Source organism: Colobus angolensis, unplaced genomic scaffold, assembly GCF_000951035.1.
Source record: "Colobus angolensis palliatus isolate OR3802 unplaced genomic scaffold, Cang.pa_1.0 Scaffold74, whole genome shotgun sequence".
In the NCBI taxonomy this organism is placed as follows: Eukaryota; Metazoa; Chordata; class Mammalia; order Primates; family Cercopithecidae; genus Colobus; species Colobus angolensis.
Genome location: NW_012121154.1, coordinates 4086435 through 4104509, shown reverse-complemented (window position 1 = coordinate 4104509; position 18075 = coordinate 4086435). Strand labels below are relative to the sequence as shown.

At 34.5% G+C, this 18075-nt stretch overlaps 1 protein-coding gene across 1 annotated transcript in view; it reads right to left on the bottom strand.

Moving 5' to 3' along the window:
• Positions 1-18075, bottom strand: part of PCLO (piccolo presynaptic cytomatrix protein) — a 406268-nt gene that overhangs the window by 199447 nt on the left and 188746 nt on the right. Inside the window, exons 4-5 of the mRNA XM_011927761.1 lie at positions 11968-12684; positions 6-3227 (exon numbers count right to left, since the gene is read on the bottom strand). Coding sequence (XP_011783151.1) covers positions 6-3227; positions 11968-12684 — 3939 coding nt within the window. The remainder of the gene's footprint in view (positions 1-5; positions 3228-11967; positions 12685-18075) is intronic.

Genomic DNA, 18075 nt, shown 5'->3' with positions numbered 1-18075 from the left:
GGAGGAGGAGGAGGAGGGGGAGGAGGGGGAGGAGGTTGAGCTGATATGTCCAAAGAAGAACTTCTAAAGAATGGGCGAGGTTTAGTTGGAAGAGAGGAAACAGAAGGACTGCCAGATGGTAACTGAGACGCAGGTTTCTCCTGACCAAAGGTCTCTCCAGATGTAAAGTACGTAGTTGAAAGCTGCTCTTTCATTGGAAGGGTTATTACAGAAGAAGGTGGGTGATCAAACATAGTTTCAGATAAGCTACTTTTTGTTAGTTCAGCCTCCAACTCCTTTTTATCTCTGTAAGCTTCCAAAACTTCCAGAATGATTCCATTCCCAGTTTCCTTCTTGGCTTTCTTCACTGGGTCCTTTTCAGATATAGATAAGTCAGTAGAAATAGTGTCAGCAACTGGCCCTTCAGGTTTAGGTGCTATAGATTCTATGATAGAAGATGCCATATCGGATAAGGAAATAATATGATCAGCACTAGCTCTACCATCTGATATGGTAGTCCGATCTAAAGATACACTTATTTCTTCTGGGTAGTCTATAATGCTGCCTGGAAAATAAGTTGATGAAGAAATTTCCTCAGAATCCTCAAATTTAGTTATCATGTCCACTGGTTCTGTATAAACTGTGGTTATGCTATCCAGGGCAGTAATGGGTGAAGAGCTATCTGTGGTACAGACCGAAGAAACAGATGATGTGAGAGAAGGTGTGTCAGAGGGTGGGACAGATGTAGCACTTTCTGAAGGCTCCGAGTAGGTCAAAATCAGCGATTCATGGGCAATTATCTCTTGAATTTCTCTTGTATAATCGGTTACATATTCATCCTCAATTTCTTCTGTTGAAAAATGTTGGGTTATTTTAACATCTGGGATAGACAGTGTTGCACTGCTGGTCGAATCTGTAAGAGATGCTCCTGAGAGAACACTTGATGTCAAAGATGCATCAGGCATTCTGTCAAAGTCCACGGTGGACTCTGTCATATCCTCACCGATGGGGGCCTGGGTTGGGCTAGATCCAGGTGTTAACTGCATCTGTTGCCTCTTCATAAGTTCTTCATAGGCAGCATCAGCATCTAGTAGTTTCTTTTCTTCTCCTGTAGAAGTTACCATAGTACCCAGGTCCACTATCTCATGGCTTTCTGGGATGATAAAAGAGCTTGAAACAATATCTTCCTGAGGCACAACAGAATGTAAGCTTTCTAACTCATAAAACTCTTTCTGGAGGTCTGTAATTTTCTGCATAGGATCTTCATAAATTTGTTCTGAAAGTCTTATCTTTTGCTCTCTTCCTCTCTGCTGCATAAATCCATTTTCTTCTTCTTGCCTCGTTAGCAGACTACCATCTACCGATCCATTGTATGTGTCTTCTACTAAAGATTCATAAATATAATCCTCTATTAGCATTCCACCGTACAAAGGCTCTTTTTCAAACACTTCATCTCGTTCATTTGCAGCTGGAAAAGCTTTGTATTTGTGTGTTTTATGCATCATTTCTTCATACATCTCCTCAGCACTTTTTAACGCCTTTTGGCTACCTTCTTTCTGCATAATAGATTGCTCATCTGTTGGTGAGTATAATGACACAGCTGTGGGCAATTTATAAACTTTTTGTACTTCTATTATTTTTTCCGGGCTTATTTCAAAACCTTCTGGGTCTGATTCTATGCTAGGTGAATATTCAGAACAAGAAGATCTATGGAGCTCCTCCATTTCTGCAGCCTGACGTAACTCTTCTGTTGGAGATGCATCTTCAATGGGAGAGAGATTACTAGGTGGTGTCTTTGGCCTTTCCCTTCTTCTCTGAGCTCGAAGTTCGTCTTTGTCTTTCTTTGATTTTTTACTAGAACTCTTTCTTTGTTGCTGTTCTATTTCCCTCTGCTTTTCTTGCTCCTTTAATAATTCTTCTTCCTCTCTCAATTCTTCTTCCTCTGAAGAATCTTCAATAGTAGGCAACAGAGGGCCATGTGATCTGTGCCGAGCTTTGCGTTGCTGTTTGCTCTCTCCTTTTTTGTGACTCGGGCTACTGTCACTGTCCTCATCAAGTGATGATACTGATGTAGGGGATGTACCAGGAGTGAAGCTGGAAGCATGCAGACTCGAAGACCCCTCTCCCCTTGACCTATCTTCAGGTGAGTCTGTCAGGCTTTCCATTTCTAATTCTGGCTCTTCCTCAAAATACAAACTTGTTTTTTTCTGTGATGACTCTGCAGAATATTTATCTGCTATTGTACTGTTGAGCTCAATTGTTTTAAATCGGCGTAGCCCTCCTCCTCCAGCAACTACAAGTTCTTCACTTTCCTGACTTTTAGATTCTCTATATTTAAGTTCATGACTTTCATCAAATGCTTCATCGTCTTCATCATGCCATGAGTGACGTCTTCCTACATCATCATCAATGCTTGTGCTACTTTTTCGAGTCAGTCGTCTGTGTTTCCCTGCTGTTATTTTGCCTTTTCCCTTGGTTTCTTCCTTCTTCTGGCTCTCAGTACTACTACTAATCTCTTTGAGCTGGTTCCTGATGAACTCATCATCTTCAGAACCTGAAGCATCTTCATCAGCACTCATTTCTATGATTTGTTTTCGAATGAAGTCCTCCTCTTCCCCTGATCCTTGGCTGTCTTCCTGTTTATACTCATCACTGCTTGATGAGCCAACACTAGTTCTTCGTTTTCTTTGTGGAACAGGTGAGTTTTCACTTTCACTACTCTCTTCAACTGAATCATAAGGCTCTCTTCTAGTAGTTATGTCATCAACAAACTCAGACTTTTCTTTATGGTCCTTGCTGGAAGGAATATCTTGTTGGCTATCTTTTTTTAAAGTGTCTTTCCTTTCTTCTTGACTTTCTTTGATCCCTTCTTCTGAAATAGTAATTTCCAAGGTTTCAGACACACTCTGAGTTTTCTGTTGGTCTTTAGGCTGCTCAGGAGAAACTTCATGGGGTTGTGTTTTCTTTTCTGACTTTTCATCAACAAGTGTACTTGCTTGAGCTTCCAAAATAGATAGGACTGTACTTTCTAATTTAGCCAAATCTGAGGGGCTGGAAGGGCTGCTTTCTTGTGAAAAAGAGTCCTTTTTGAGTCCCTTGAGAATATCCTTTTCATCAGTTGGAATAAGACTTGGAATTTCACCAAGTGAGCTTGATATTCCATCAGAAGAATATCCCGTGTCGCTCAGACCTTGGGGGCTTTTAGGCTGCTGAGAACTTGAGGTGTCTGATTTGTCATCTTCCTTTTCCTAAGCAGGGAGATAAAGATACAGGAAAACTTAACATGGTTAAACTAAAAACATGGCCTCTCCATTACTATCAAATAACTATTAGGAACTGAAAAATAATTTTGGAAATTTTTTTCAACCATATGTCAGTATTTTTTAAAAGTTTGAGAAAAATATTGTTGATATGCATTGATAAGGTTAGTTTCCATTTAAACTAAACTTCACTAAATGTCAATTCTCAACGACATTTGATCTTCTTTCATGAATACCCTTTCATATTTCAATGTCATTTTCCATCAAAAATATGATTACTTTTCTCAATAAATTTGCTTTAGGATAAAGTTTTAAATTGTGATGAAGATGTTTAAAGATAAATTTTCTACTAACGTAATTTACTTTTGGATTATGAGGTCAGGTAAAGTTCAAGAAAGTATCAGACAATGGGCTTTGTGCCTGGCTAAAAGTTGTAAGGGATGTTGGAGAATTCACTAAACAAAAAGAAGCAAGTAATATGCCATAATAACATATGTGCCATGTACCACAAATACATGGTTATCGTTCTTGTCAAATGATTCAAACGAGGCATTGCTTTTAAAAGACATTTTGAAAGTTATGAACCACTATATATACTTGATATTATTAATATCATTACTCTATATCACTTGGAATGAATGTTTATAAATTATGTACTTTGAAAAAGTTATGCAATAATTGGTCTGACTTATCAGTTCAGCTACAGAGAAATATCCAGCTGTAATTTTTTGTATAGTTGTTAATCACATGTATCTTCAGCATCCCATCTCAAAGGTGTTTCACTAATGTCACTTACAAATACCTTCTGATTTTGAAATCTTGTTTTATCTTGAAAAGCAGCTTCCTTAAAAAATAAATAGCTTTTGTGAGCAGGAGCATGGGCTTTCCAGAGATCTGGGACCCTTAGTGACACACCACAACCCTGAACTTGTTGCCTGTCTTGGGCTACGATGATGCCATGATGACAATTTAGGTTCAAGAATCAGAGAGGCCTTAAATAAAAATTAAACATAGAGACTTGTTGCATGAAGACTTTTTTGCTAAGTAAAAATATATATGAGCAAAATAAAACTGATTCAGTTAGTTGTCCTGTTTAAAGGAGGACACAATAGTCTCACAGCCTACAGAAAGGAGGGGTTAGGGGAACAGCTGCCTAAGAGCATGCTACAGCTCATTCTAGCCTATGAGGCCGCCTTAATTCCACTACATCTGTATCTTGAACTGTCTCAATATTATCAGTGTGTGAGTTGGCATGAGCTCTTCTGATCTAACTATGGCCCAAATAAACAGATATAAGGTTGCACAACAAACATACTCCTTCCTTCCTTCCTTCCTTCCTTGCCTTCCTTCCTTCTTTCCTTCCTTCCTTCCTCCCTCCCTCCCTTCCTCCCTCCCCCATCCTTCCCTCCCTCCTTCCTTTTTGTCTTCTCCTTTTTCTAGTTAGAGTTATCAAATATAAATATTGTTGGCTTGATGCTTATTTTACATTCATTTTCATCCAAATATATACCTTTATTATGCATGGTCAATGATGTATCCTGAGCATATTATAGGGTAAAATGCTTTTTCTGAATTTACAATGTTACTCAATTTAAAAAGACAGTGTGATATATTCTTAACAACTGTAGTGCAAAAAGTAATGCCTACTCTTCAGTGTGCACCTAGAATTAACTACACTGTACCAATTTGAATGTCTTTCCAATAAATAATTCCTTATCTGCAGTTGTGAGACTATAGTAGGAGGGTTGATGAGCACTAAACTCATTTCAGTTCTTTTCTCATATTGCAGTGGCAAGCAACGGTGAATCTGCCTCCTAATAAATGCTTTCTGGATGGTTATAGTGGAGAGAAATTTCCATTTCATTACATCCCAGAAAATGCCAGAGCACATTTTTTGGAATTCAATATAATTTCAATGTCCTTCCTTGTTTGTGTTTTTTTAACCCTAGCCCCATCCTCCCTTTACTGAATTAGAGTAAACACCATCATGATGAGGGTGGGGTACTTAAGCTCCTTATGAATAAAAGGTCAAAAAATGATCTTTCACAACCAAAGTTTGATAATGTCATGATGTCATGTGTATTCTTATTCTTCTTGTTTTTTTTTTTTTTTTTGAGATGGAGTCATGCTCTGTTGCCCAGGCTGGAGTGCAGTGGCTTGATCTTGGCTCACTGCAACCTCCTGAGTTCAAGTCATTTTCCTGCCTCAGCCTCCTGAGTAGCTGGGATTATAGGAGTGTGCCACCAAGCTTGGTTTATTTTTGTATTTTCAATAGAGACGGGTTCACCATGTTGGTCAGGCTGGTCTCGAACTCCTGACCTCGTGATCTGCCCACCTCGGCCTTCCACAATTCTGGGATTACAGGCGTGAGCCACCGGGCCTGGCCATGTGTATTCTTTATTTTCTGTCTACATATATTAATATATGTAACAATGTCATAAAACTATTCATATATGAAAGAAATGTGACCATGGTTATATGTAACAATTCAGAGGATCATTTAAAAAGTTACAGTTTTATATAACCGACTCTGAAGGTTCTACTGATATTATACAAAAAAGATTAGGACCAGACATATATAATGTAACAAGGGAAATTAAGTGACATTAGATGGAAGATTAATACACATAAATATCAAAATACCAGCTCTACCATCTCCCTTATGTGCCTTCCCCGTGTGTTCATGCTTTTCTTCTTCACTCAGTACCATGTCCTACCCACTTATTCCTCCTCCCACTCACTGCCTGGTCTCCTCCCTCCACACTCCTCACAGGATTTCATCATTATTTACCTATGGTGGTGATACTACAATGATTTTTTTTTTTCCCCTAAATGACTTTTGCATATTATAAGGTGGCAAGTCTGCAAAGTGTTTGCTCTCTAGGCTTTTTTCCTTTTCCTTCCAATAACCCCCTGCCATTTATTGAGCTGCAGACCTGTCAGTGAGAGGCACTGATGAACGGAGCCCCATTTGGATCTCTTCCGATGGTGGTGTATCTTGAGGCCTTCACTAGTAATGGAGAATGTGCCAAGACACATCTGCACTGCCAAATTTGGTTTTGCTCTTTTCACAAAAGCCTTCCATATTGAAGGCAAACAGAATTGTTTTGAATATTATTAACGAACTGAATTCTAGATGACATATAAAACTGTGCAAAAAAAGGATGCAGTGTTAAGTTTTTGTTTAATTTTCCCAAAGCTAAAATCAAACAATGAATGCAAATCTTATAATTTACATAAAGTCTACATGAATGCAGATTACTGATCTGAGTGTCTGAAATGCTCCAAACAAAAGTAAGCCAATAAAATTCACTGGACCTGGAGTGAAAGATTGGACGCTCACACCTAAGCACTATAATATGGGAGTCCTTCTCACTACAGAAAACGTGATTATTTTTCATTCTTTGTGATTAGGCAGTCACTTATTGGCTATATGTAACTTGAATACTAACCCTCAGATCATTTTAACCAGAAATAAAAGTACCTGCTAAACAATGTTCCAAGTTTGGTTTCTATGAGGAGAGTATTTTAGTGTACTGTATCAAATAAATATTTAAACAGTATTCTGTTTATGTATATAAGTAAAAAGATAAAATTCTATAGCGAACATGAATTTTAAAATGTTAAACTAAAAATTTAAAGAAGTGTATGTAATTTTCAAATTGTTATACTTCAGGATTAATTTTAATGCTATTCAACAAACATTTTGAAAGACAGGAATGAATGAAGTGACAAAATGATGTTGCAACAACGAAATGTAAACAATGTACTATAATAATATTAACAACACAAATGACAAATAAATTAATGAATAAATAATACACATATATAAATAGAGTAAAATATTATACCAAGTGTTTGTTATAGCAGTGAGGGTTGCCAAGAGAGATGGATGATTATAATACTGAAAAGCCAGTATCCTAAAAGTGTCATAGGAAAAAACATCTTGTGCAGTGGGTGAGAGCACAGTCTTTGTAATCAGAGCTGGACTATAATTCTAGTACTTCTGCCTTCCAGCTATGTGATCTTGGGCATGGAAATTCAGTTTCCCCATCTTTACTAAAGCTATCATAATATTAACCTTATCAATCATTGTATAAGGAAGTACTTAACACAGCAGCCTGAATAGTAAGAGGTAAATTAAGAGTATTGTTTTGATTGTAAATAAAAACTAATTAAGAAATTAATCATTGCCAAAAATTCTGCATCAGGAAAACTGACTACCGCTAGGGAAGAGAAGGGCAGACTCATGGAAGACATGCTAGCAGAGTGGTGTGGAGGTTCAGGTGGGATTTTTTCTGACAGATGATGTGAAGGTGCAGCATCAGTGCACATACAAAAACTGAGAACAGGCTCACAAAGGAGAAAGCACAAGCTATGTTCAGGAAACACACAACGGCATATTTGGCTGTTTTTCTTTAATGTCTCCCCATAGGGAACGTTAGCAGTTGCTTGAAAGTTGTGTTGGAGCCAGATTCCAGAAGGCTGAGAAAGCCAACTAAGCCATTTAGACAGGAGTCTCCGCTGTGGGGTGCATATACCCTGGTAGCTATGCAAAGTGCTTCAGTGGAATACAATGAGAAGACACTACGATTTTAGTTGTATTTTTAAATCCAAAATAGAGGATAAATTAAAATGCACTAATATTTAATCAATAGATGGGCAATACTATTATCTCACATGTCATGTCAGTTGGTCACATGCTCTGTGAGGAATCCTGGGAGAAGGCCGGAAGTTATAATGAGGCAACCAACTACAAAGAGAAGTTAGAGTGAGGCAACCACTTCACTTGCTCACCTTTACGTTGAAACTTATGGTTCAGTTATGCAGATTTATGGTTTGTAGTTACAATAATCACCTAGTTTTAACTAAACCAATTTTCCTATAATAGCTAAGTAGTAGAAAAAAATTTCTGCAAAAAAAATCATTTGTTAAAGATCAAACTAGTAATGTAAGATATACACACATGCACTCATAAGAAAGCTAACACTTTTCATATTGTTACAAGCTCTTCATCAGTTTTCATAACAAGGTGAGAACAGTGATCACCAAATTAAATCAGATCTGACTTGAAGCTAGGAAAAAATGCTTGATATTATTAGGAAAGCTATTTGAAATCTGTTTCTGCATCTATTATTGCTAATAATAAACCGTACCCTAAATACAGAACGTGCTTTGAATCAAAGCCAGTGGTATTATGACACTATCACAAACTTCTGTAATTTTCAGTAAATAAGTTTTCTAGTACTTTATGAGTTTTCACTAATTTGAATAATAACCATTGGGAATATTCTTTTGAATTTTCTTGCTCAATAAGAAAAATTACATAACAGATGGGGAATTTTTTTTTTTTGTCATGAAAAAATGACTAAAGTAATATGTGGAATCAATATAGTGACAAATCAAACTACATTCCTTTGTCAGCAAATGTTGTTGGAAGAAACAAAGAAATAATTGTGGAAGGTTTGGGAAAAAATATTAGAATAAATTTGTAGCAAAAGATCTAATAATAATATAATCCAACTATGGAGATTTCTTTACATATTCAGTTCATAATAGTTCCTATTTCTCTTTAATTAATAATAAAATATTTTAAGAATTACTATCGTGAACCCTCAAGGAAAAACGTACCAATGAACAATATAGCCTCAATGTGGACTGATTTGTTTAATTCAAAAAAATGTATATTTTTTAAATAAAAAAAATTAAAAATTGAGAAGTAACTTCTCTGATCGGAATTATAATTTTAAAGAATAAGGTTAGGGAGATGGCAGTACATGAAAAAAAACTTATTCATTACAAGTAAGCCAGAATTAGACAGACTGCCTCAAGATATTACTGATGTAGTACACTGTACACTAATAAGACCTTCGTATTTTGAAGAACATTTATTTTGTACTGGGACAGAGAATATGACATTATTTTTGACCATGACACAGATATTTACTGTTTATCTCAAGGAAAATTAGTTAAAAAGCTGCAGAATGTGGAGATTTGATCCTTACTTAAAAATAGAGGATTACAAGTGCTTTTCAGTAATACAATACTTATTAGACAGTAAGAAAATAAGTACTAGTTGTCAGCAATATGCTGGGTATTTGATATTTAAAGCAAAATAAACAATACCTGTTTCTCTGAGAAAATTATAATGTGGAAACAGCTCTTTGAAGATAAATATTTGGAAATTATTATATGATTATGCTATACAAAATAACATATGTCACTTTTAAAAGTTATCGTATCTGCTCACTTAACAAACTTTAAAACAGAATATTTTAATCTGTTTAAAAACCTTCTAGACAAAAAATGCAATGGGTTTGAAAATCGTTTGCTGAAAAAGTATTGTAAAAGCCCCACATTTTATGATAGTTAACAAACACAAATGATTGATATTAAGAAAGGTTAACACTTATTTGTGCAATTACCAATTCTTTTTTTCATAATTGGTTTACAATCCACACTTTAAAAAAAGGTAGCAATATTTAGTGAGAACAAACTGTGAGCTACTTCTTCCATTTGTAGCATATTCTTTTTAATTATCTTTTTTTGTGCTCTGAATAGCCATTAAAACTGAACATCAAAGTATCAAAATAAGCTTAACTTTGAAGCTGGATTTCAAACAACTATGTCATAAAATTTTACACCAAGATCTTAAAAAATATTAAAACATAATACTCTCTCTAAAATATCACTATTAAACACCTTTTAAGGTGATCAAATGTATCTGCATTTACTATCTGCATTTAAATACATAAAATAACAATGGTAATTTTAGTTTATTTCAATGAATTATTCTCTATTCTTTGTGAATGTTTTATAAGGTAAATATTAGTCAAATAGTGCATACATAAAATTTATAAATAAATACATATACACATATTGTGGTTGTATAATGAAAGAAAAAGTAACGAAAAGAAAGTGATAAAGGTATAAAAGAAAAGAAAAAAGTACTGCATTCAGGAAATATTTGAAAACTTCTTGCTTGGAATATATTTAAAACACAACAGGGAATCATTAGGAACATCTGAGTGATGGAGTTAAATTATCGGAACCCTAGAAAACATTTACCTGACAGCTATAGACTGGAGAAGGGAGAAAAGGAAGGCATCCTAACCAGTAATTAGATTGCTCAAATAATTGGCAAAAGGTCACAAAAGCAGTAAGTAAGGTAGTGCCCTGAGGAACAGGAGTTAATAGACAGAAGTGTGATACCTTCATTGCGGAGAACAAAGGGCAGGTAAGAAGAAACCTTAAATCACTCAGAAGATTAGTAACTGGCAGACAGGGGACAGGTGCTTGATGGTGAAATAGAAAGTTACAAGCAGAAACTGCTTCTATAGAGAAGAGGAAAAGAGTCAGACATATTGAGTTTGCATTTACAGAGAGGCTTTGAAATAGAACTGCTGACTAGGTACTTGAAAATGCAGGTCTGACACCCAAAAGAGGGAAAAGAAGTACATACATGTATTCAAAAATTGTTCATGTAGCTCAAAGCAAAACAAGGGAAAACCATCTGGAATTTGCAAAGAGAAATCATAGAGATAGTCAAAGTAGATTTCATAAAGTATGATCAGAAAGACAAAAAGAGAAGGAAAGTAGAGGGTCATGAAAGCCACAGAAAGTTCCACAAAGGGACAAACAGTACCAAGCACCATGCTCTGCAAAGGTTAGCTAGAAGAAGCAATTCGTGGTGCTAGTGGTGGCTAGATTCAGTCATTAGAATGGAGAATACATATAGGCATCTTTTTGACTCTGATAAAACTCATTTAATGAAAGGAGACCAGGATTTACTTAGATAACGTGTGATGCATCAGATAGCAGAGATGGGTTGGTAAGCATGTGTTAAAACTAAAGAAAACACAACTAAATCACAGTGAAACAAACTATAGTTTCTAGTTGGAATACTATTAAATTATTTAATTCCCTGGTAAGTCATTGCTGTCCTTTGTGAATTAAATGTATTCAGTTAAGTATAATGTAAGATCTCTTATAGCTCCAAAAAATATCAGAGTTCCTCTGAAAAGGATGTAACTGCTTGTGAAAATATTCATTAAAATGGGTTAAATGAAAATTTTCCATTAAAGAAAAAGAAAAGAATATTTTTCCAAATTATGCTGATTATAAATAATCTTTCAATATTAAACACATTGAATAAAACTGCTAATAGAATACATTATATTAAAAATCATGCTAAATATTAAACTGCTTTGTGAAATTTTAGAAAGACTTTTACTTTGGATTTTAGTTACATCACTGTTTTTCCTTTTTTCTTTTTTTTGCAATCACTTTATAGCTGACCACACCTTAAAATGATTTCAACTGGGAAAAACCTTCTTGACTCTTACGTAAACAAATGGTTAAGTAAACAGAAACTTACATAAAGACACATTATTTTACATTAAAGGGGGATATTGAGTTTTATGTCCATAGTAAAGAAAAAAAATAAAACTAGATAACTTCTTTATCACTCCATATGATTTTGATAGATTATTTGATAGGCATAAGAAACAGGGAAATAAATGTTGTATTTATGCTTTATGTACACTTCATAAAGCTGTGAAAAGGCCAAAGTTCTTCATTATAGTCAATTGTTATACTTCTTTAAGAATGTCATTCATTGTTTGAGGAACTTCACTTATATAATTACCAATGAGCAACTTGTATACTTAGGTTAAAAATTAATAATTTCACACATGAGAGTGTGAGAAGTTGGTAAAATTTAACTTACTGTTTTTTCTTTCCCAGGTTCCACCTGATCAGGTTTTGCTGTGCATGATGGCTGTGGCTGTTCTTTTATTGTTTTGGTTGTCTTATCATCTTCTTTAGGTAAACTCTGAGGTGTGCCAGATGGTAAATCTTCCATCTTGGTCTGCGGTTGTTTCTCTTCTTGCACTGTCTTTGGAGCCACTCTGCCTTCAAGCTTTTCTTCAGCAATTTGTACTTGAGATTTAAGTAAGTCATGTTTTTGTTCTTCTGGGGCTGATGTTTTTGCCTCTGGCAGCAGCTTTTTGCCTTCAGGGGTTGGCTTTTTTTCTTCTAGGAGTGGCTTTTTTTCTTCAGAACATATCTTTTCTTCTTCAGAGATTAGTTTTTTTTCTTCATAGAGTGGCTTTTTTTCTTCAAGAGCTGAAGCTTTGTCTTTCTCTAGTTTACTCTCTTCTTGTTTTTGATCTGTGGCTACCATAGGAGGAATTTTTTCCATTGATAGTGTTTCCTTGACTTTTTCCAGAATGACTTTTTCAGCTTCTGTTTTTACTTCTTGTTCTGGCTTTTTCACTAATTTTACTTGGGGAGGCACTGCTGTTTTCTGAGATGGTGATTCTGTAGGAACAGGCATGGGAAATGCTTTGGGTCCTGATGGTACAGGTGGTATTTTGCCTATGTCTCCAAGCTGTCCTGATATTGCTCTCTGGGTTTGGCAATTTAAACAGAGCCATTCTTGAATCTGTGAAAAAAAAAATAGCAATGAACAGATTAAATGTGTTATAATGTATCTATTTCTGTCATTTTACCCAAGTGAAAATTTGGTAATTCCTGTTTTTGTATATGGAGAAGGTGGGTCACTGTTTTCAAATCAATGACACAGTAATTTTTTAAAACATTACAAAAAGGCTATTTGAACTCTAAAAATGTATAGAATTTCTAGAGACTAGCAATTCACTATCTTCATTAAAGGAGAAAAAGAAAAAGAAATAATTGCATTAAATGTGGACCCAGAGAAATATTCGTTTTCAGGAAGAAAAAAAATCTGCATTTGTTCCAAATAAAATTATTTTAAGGCCTGGTTTCTTCAAAATTAGCATTTTCAACCAAAATTTATTCAAAGACTATTACATTTCATAATAATTATCTTTAGAACAACAAATTAATCAAAAGTTCTTTTAGGATTTAGCCTATTATCTCCTATCTCTTGACTTGGGCCAAATATAGTTCTACCTTTCAGAGTAGAGCTTTATAGGTATAGATAGTTTTCAAGAATCACTTGTGCATAATTTGCTATCTGCTTCCAGATTATGAACATAATTTCATTCTTAATACTTACCACATTTCCTCATGCAATTGAACAAGAAGCACTCCAGGGCTTAATTGTTTGATATCTTTTTCCCCGAGTGTTCTGATTTGCTGACTAAAACATTTTCTTTCTTCTTTTTTTTCTTTTTGCCCAGGCTGAGGTGCAATGGTGCAATCTCTGCTTACTGCAACCTCCGCCTCCTGGGTTCAAGTGATTCTCCTGCCTCAATTTCCTGAGTACCTGGGATTCAGGCATGCATCACCCACGGCCAGCTAATGTTTTATTTTTAGTACAGATGGGGTTTCTCCATGTTGGTCAAGCTGGTCTTGAACTCCTGACCTCAGGTGATCCGCCTGCCTTGGCCTCTCAAAATGCTGGGATTACAGGTGTTAGCCACTGCTCCTGGTCAAACATTTTCTCTCTCCTCTTCAGTGTCTAAGCCATGGTCACCTGCACTAAATCAACTGATAGGGTCTTTAGACATACAAATTCCTAGGAAGTACACCAAAACCATTTTAGCAGAATCCTGGGAGAGGAAACAGGAGGACCTGCCTTTTTGATAAACTGGTTAAGAATTTTTGCAAACTAAATACTAAAAACTACTCTCCAATAAGAATACAGAACAAATGATCACCTAGAGACAGAGTATTTTAGAATAATACTATGAAAGAGTTCCTCCCTGATTGATGTGTGTTATAGTTTTTCTTACATTATATCTATTGTATTGTTTAAAAGTAAAGGCTGTGTATGTAGTTCTAATTGTTACTATTGAATGTGTACCCATTCTGTAAGGCACAGGGTTACAGTGTCATACAGATATTATTGCTTTCATGTATTACATTGGACTCTGAGAAGTTCAATTTCAAATTGCTTTTCACGCTGGCTCACTCTTTCCAGTTGCTTATCTTAAATTCTTTAGATACAGAAATCACTTATTGCTCTAGAATACTATCAGATATCTAAGTTTCATTTCTTATTTCAGGTTCCAATTACTTTAGAAACTAACAATGTTGCTTAATAACTATGATTATTTTGCAATATGTAAGCCATTACAATTCTTATTTGCTGATCTAAAAGAGTAAAGACAAAAGTCAATTCTGTAAATGTGGTAAAATGCTGCCAATAAAATATTAGGATATATATGGACTCATTTGTTTTTTGTGTATATAATCACTCAATATCAATTCTCTTGTTAAGTTCATGTCTAAGGAGCTCTGAAGTGAATTGTGTGCCTTCTTTAATTAATGTCTTTATATAAAAGTCATAGGAAAGAAGATTCGATTCATTATGTCAAATACTAAAAGTTCTAGCTCTTGTGTTGAATAGTCCCTGAAGGAAGAACTTCCGTAATACCTACAGAAAATCAACCTTCATCGATAACGCGGTTTTAAAAACAATTACTTGGTTGAGACACATCTTAAGAGATTTTCATTCAGAGCCTGACTTTTTTATTTTTATTTTTTTGAGATGGAGCCTTGCTTTGCCACCAGGCTGGAGTGCCGTGGCGTGATCTCGGCTCACTGCAATCTCTGCCACCCAGGTTCAAGCGATTCTCCTGCCTCAGCCTCCTGAGTAGCTGGGATTACAGGTGCAAGCCACCACACCCAGCTATTTTTTGTATTTTTCATAGAGATGGGGTTTCACCATGTGAGCCAGGATGATCTAGATCTCCTGACCTCATGATCCACCCGCCTTGGCCTCCCAAAGTGCTGGGATTACAGGCATAAGCCACCATGCCCAGTCCCAGAGCCTGACTTTTTAAAACACAAAAATAGATACAAATGGCTGCATTACCGTGCAGTTTTGCCATATGGATTCTAAAAATGAAATACAGGTGTGTATTAAGCATCTCCATAGGCCATGTTCTAATATAAATAAGTTAGAAAATTTTAATATACCAGAAATACAGGTTTCATTCCATTGGAAATTCTTGTCATTTAAAAAAGTGTGACTATTTTATCTGAGTTTTGGGGACAGGGACAAATTATTCTTACAAAATTGCCATTTCTTGCTACTTTACAGCATATGAAGCCACAATGGTACGTGGCTTTAGGTATAAGAAAAATGTGTTGAGAAAATAAAACATAGTGATAATTTCAAGGTAGTATACTCATTATTTTCCTATAATATGAAATTTAGGTATGAAGATAAAAGGTATCATCCATGCAATCTATTTTGTCACATAAAATATTTCATTGTCCCAATTTAAAGTAATGCTTAGTAAACCTATAAAGTGGTGATAACCACTAAACTACTAACGTTTGTAATGCAAACAGAAGGCAATAGTGTAAATCTGAGAGATAAAAGATCTTATCCTGAGAGCCTCATTGACTATTTCAAATTAATGTTTTGCTTAAATAGCCATCCATGTTCAGTTAAACCTAGCATTTTAAGTAATTGCTATTTTGCAATTATTTTTAACATAATGTTGCTATACTCAGTCTCTTGGGTGCATGACTAATTTTCATTGTGAAGGAAAGAAGGCAGCCAGTCTAATTCTTTTGAACTTACACTCTGACTAATTGTCACCAAAATTAATTTGGAGCTGATATTTCTATTACGTCAAATTATGACAAAATAATTCATTCATATATCTATTCTGTATGTATCTATTTGGTTTATATCTATTGGTTGGAAAGTATATATGCAAAGGTTATTTCATCAAGGAACCAGCATTCAAATAGAAGAAATAATGCGTGGTTGAAAATAAGTAAAATATGCAGTAAAAACAAAGAGATGGAGATACTGTGTTGCAATGCAGAAGAGGGAGATACTACTTCTAGTTAGGTATTTTCCAAGAAGGTTTGACCTTAAAATAGATACGTTAATAAACTGTGAATGTGAAATAAATCCATTTTCCCAAAAATATGTCTTGTCACTATTTGACATAATAGAAATATGAAATGAAAATGTCTATTCATATTTGATAGCAATCAGTCAAAATGTAAATACACACCAGGCTAAGGCCTTATTTCATTCACATTGAAATTCAATAATTAAGAGATGAGGCACAGCAAAAATCATATAATACATGCCTGAAAAAAGGCAATGATTAAAAACACTAAATTTGACCAAATCTAGATAAAAATTAAACAATAAAAATGTTCTTTAGCTTTAAGAAGATAATACAAGATAAGGTTGAAGAGGCAAGTTGAGATTCTCTGTTAGGTGGCAATTATTCCCAAATAAATGGCACTTATTGCCACAAGTAGACATTTTGTATAAGAAACTGGAATCTAGTGAAAGTTCCTATAAAGGAGTAAAATCTGCTTTGTTAAGATCAGTCTGGCAGAATGTGGTTACCTACCTATGTTGATAAGAATTAAATCTAGAGGTGGAAAGAAACTATTAGAGTAAATGGAAAGGATGGAATGAATACAACAGGATTATCTGAGGAATTTAGTTTGAAACATTAGGAATTTGATAAATTATAAGCCACAAAGAGTATGTTTTTCAACAATTAGAAATGCTAAACTGGTGGTCATATATGTGTCTCTTCTCTTTTCTGTAGCCCTAGGACCAAAAATAAAATGTCAATAAATTCAACAAGCAGAGGAAATTATAATGTCAATAAAGAGTTGAAAGGGAACAAAGCCCTACAGTAACAACAAACATTTTATAGTTATATATATAAATTCAAATTTTGTTTATTAAGGGGGAGCATAGGAGTATCACTGGAGGAAAAGGCAGAAGCTAGGTAAAATACAAAGAGGAAATGAGAAAAGAAAAATTGATCAGGTTTTTCACAGTGAGTAAAAAAGAATAACAGTAAATTTCCAAGAAAGTTTATTTTGGACAATATGGGTCATCATCATGATCATATCATTAATTATAAACAAACTGACTGGAAAAATTTGCTTTTCCCAAAATTTTGGAAATACTCTATAACCACATAAGATATAAACATTTGTAGGTCACAATTTTTTTTTATTCTTTAATAAAAATAATCCAAAGATTTTTGTATCACTGTATTCAGGAATTTGGTTAAGAAATACTGTGTTTATAGTTCCAAAAGATGTTATCTATACTCTTAGTTCCTAAATATCCACAACCATTACATTTTCATATTGTTTCTGGTCCAGTAGTAACCTGGAAATCAATTAAACAAAATTATTTCACTTATGTAACAACTCAATATATCAATGCCATATATGACTTTTACTAGCTGAAAATATTTAGCCAGACATAGCATTAACTCTTCCTGTAACAGTTAGAATTGTGATACACATGATTATTCATATTTTGCCTTAAGGCCAAGAATCAAATGAGCTAAAGTTTTATCTTTGAAATACCTTCTTATAAATATAGTAAGACAACCAGCAGTTTTATGTGTGTGTATATATTTATATATATATGCATGTGTACATCTGTATACACACACATAAAACTGCTGGTTGTCTGTTATGTGAAATAATAGACACATATATATATAAACACAATTTCATTCTATATGTATATATAGATCTATCTATATATCATATATCATGTTATATAATATATAATATATACGATATGGTATACGATATCGTACAGATATATATAAAATAAAATCTCATTTTATGGTGTTGTTTGCAAGATTTTTCCAATACAAATTTCTTCATTACTTTTAATGGAAAAAGTAACAGAAAAAGCCACAATTACTTTTGCACCAACCACATATATATGTACTGAGAACATCTCTATTATATTACTGAGTTTACTACGTAAAAATATACAAAATATAGATACTTAAGGAGGCTTTCAGACACATGAAAAAATGCTCATCATCACTCGCCATCAGAGAAATGCAAATCAAAACCACCATCTCACACCAGTTAGAATGGC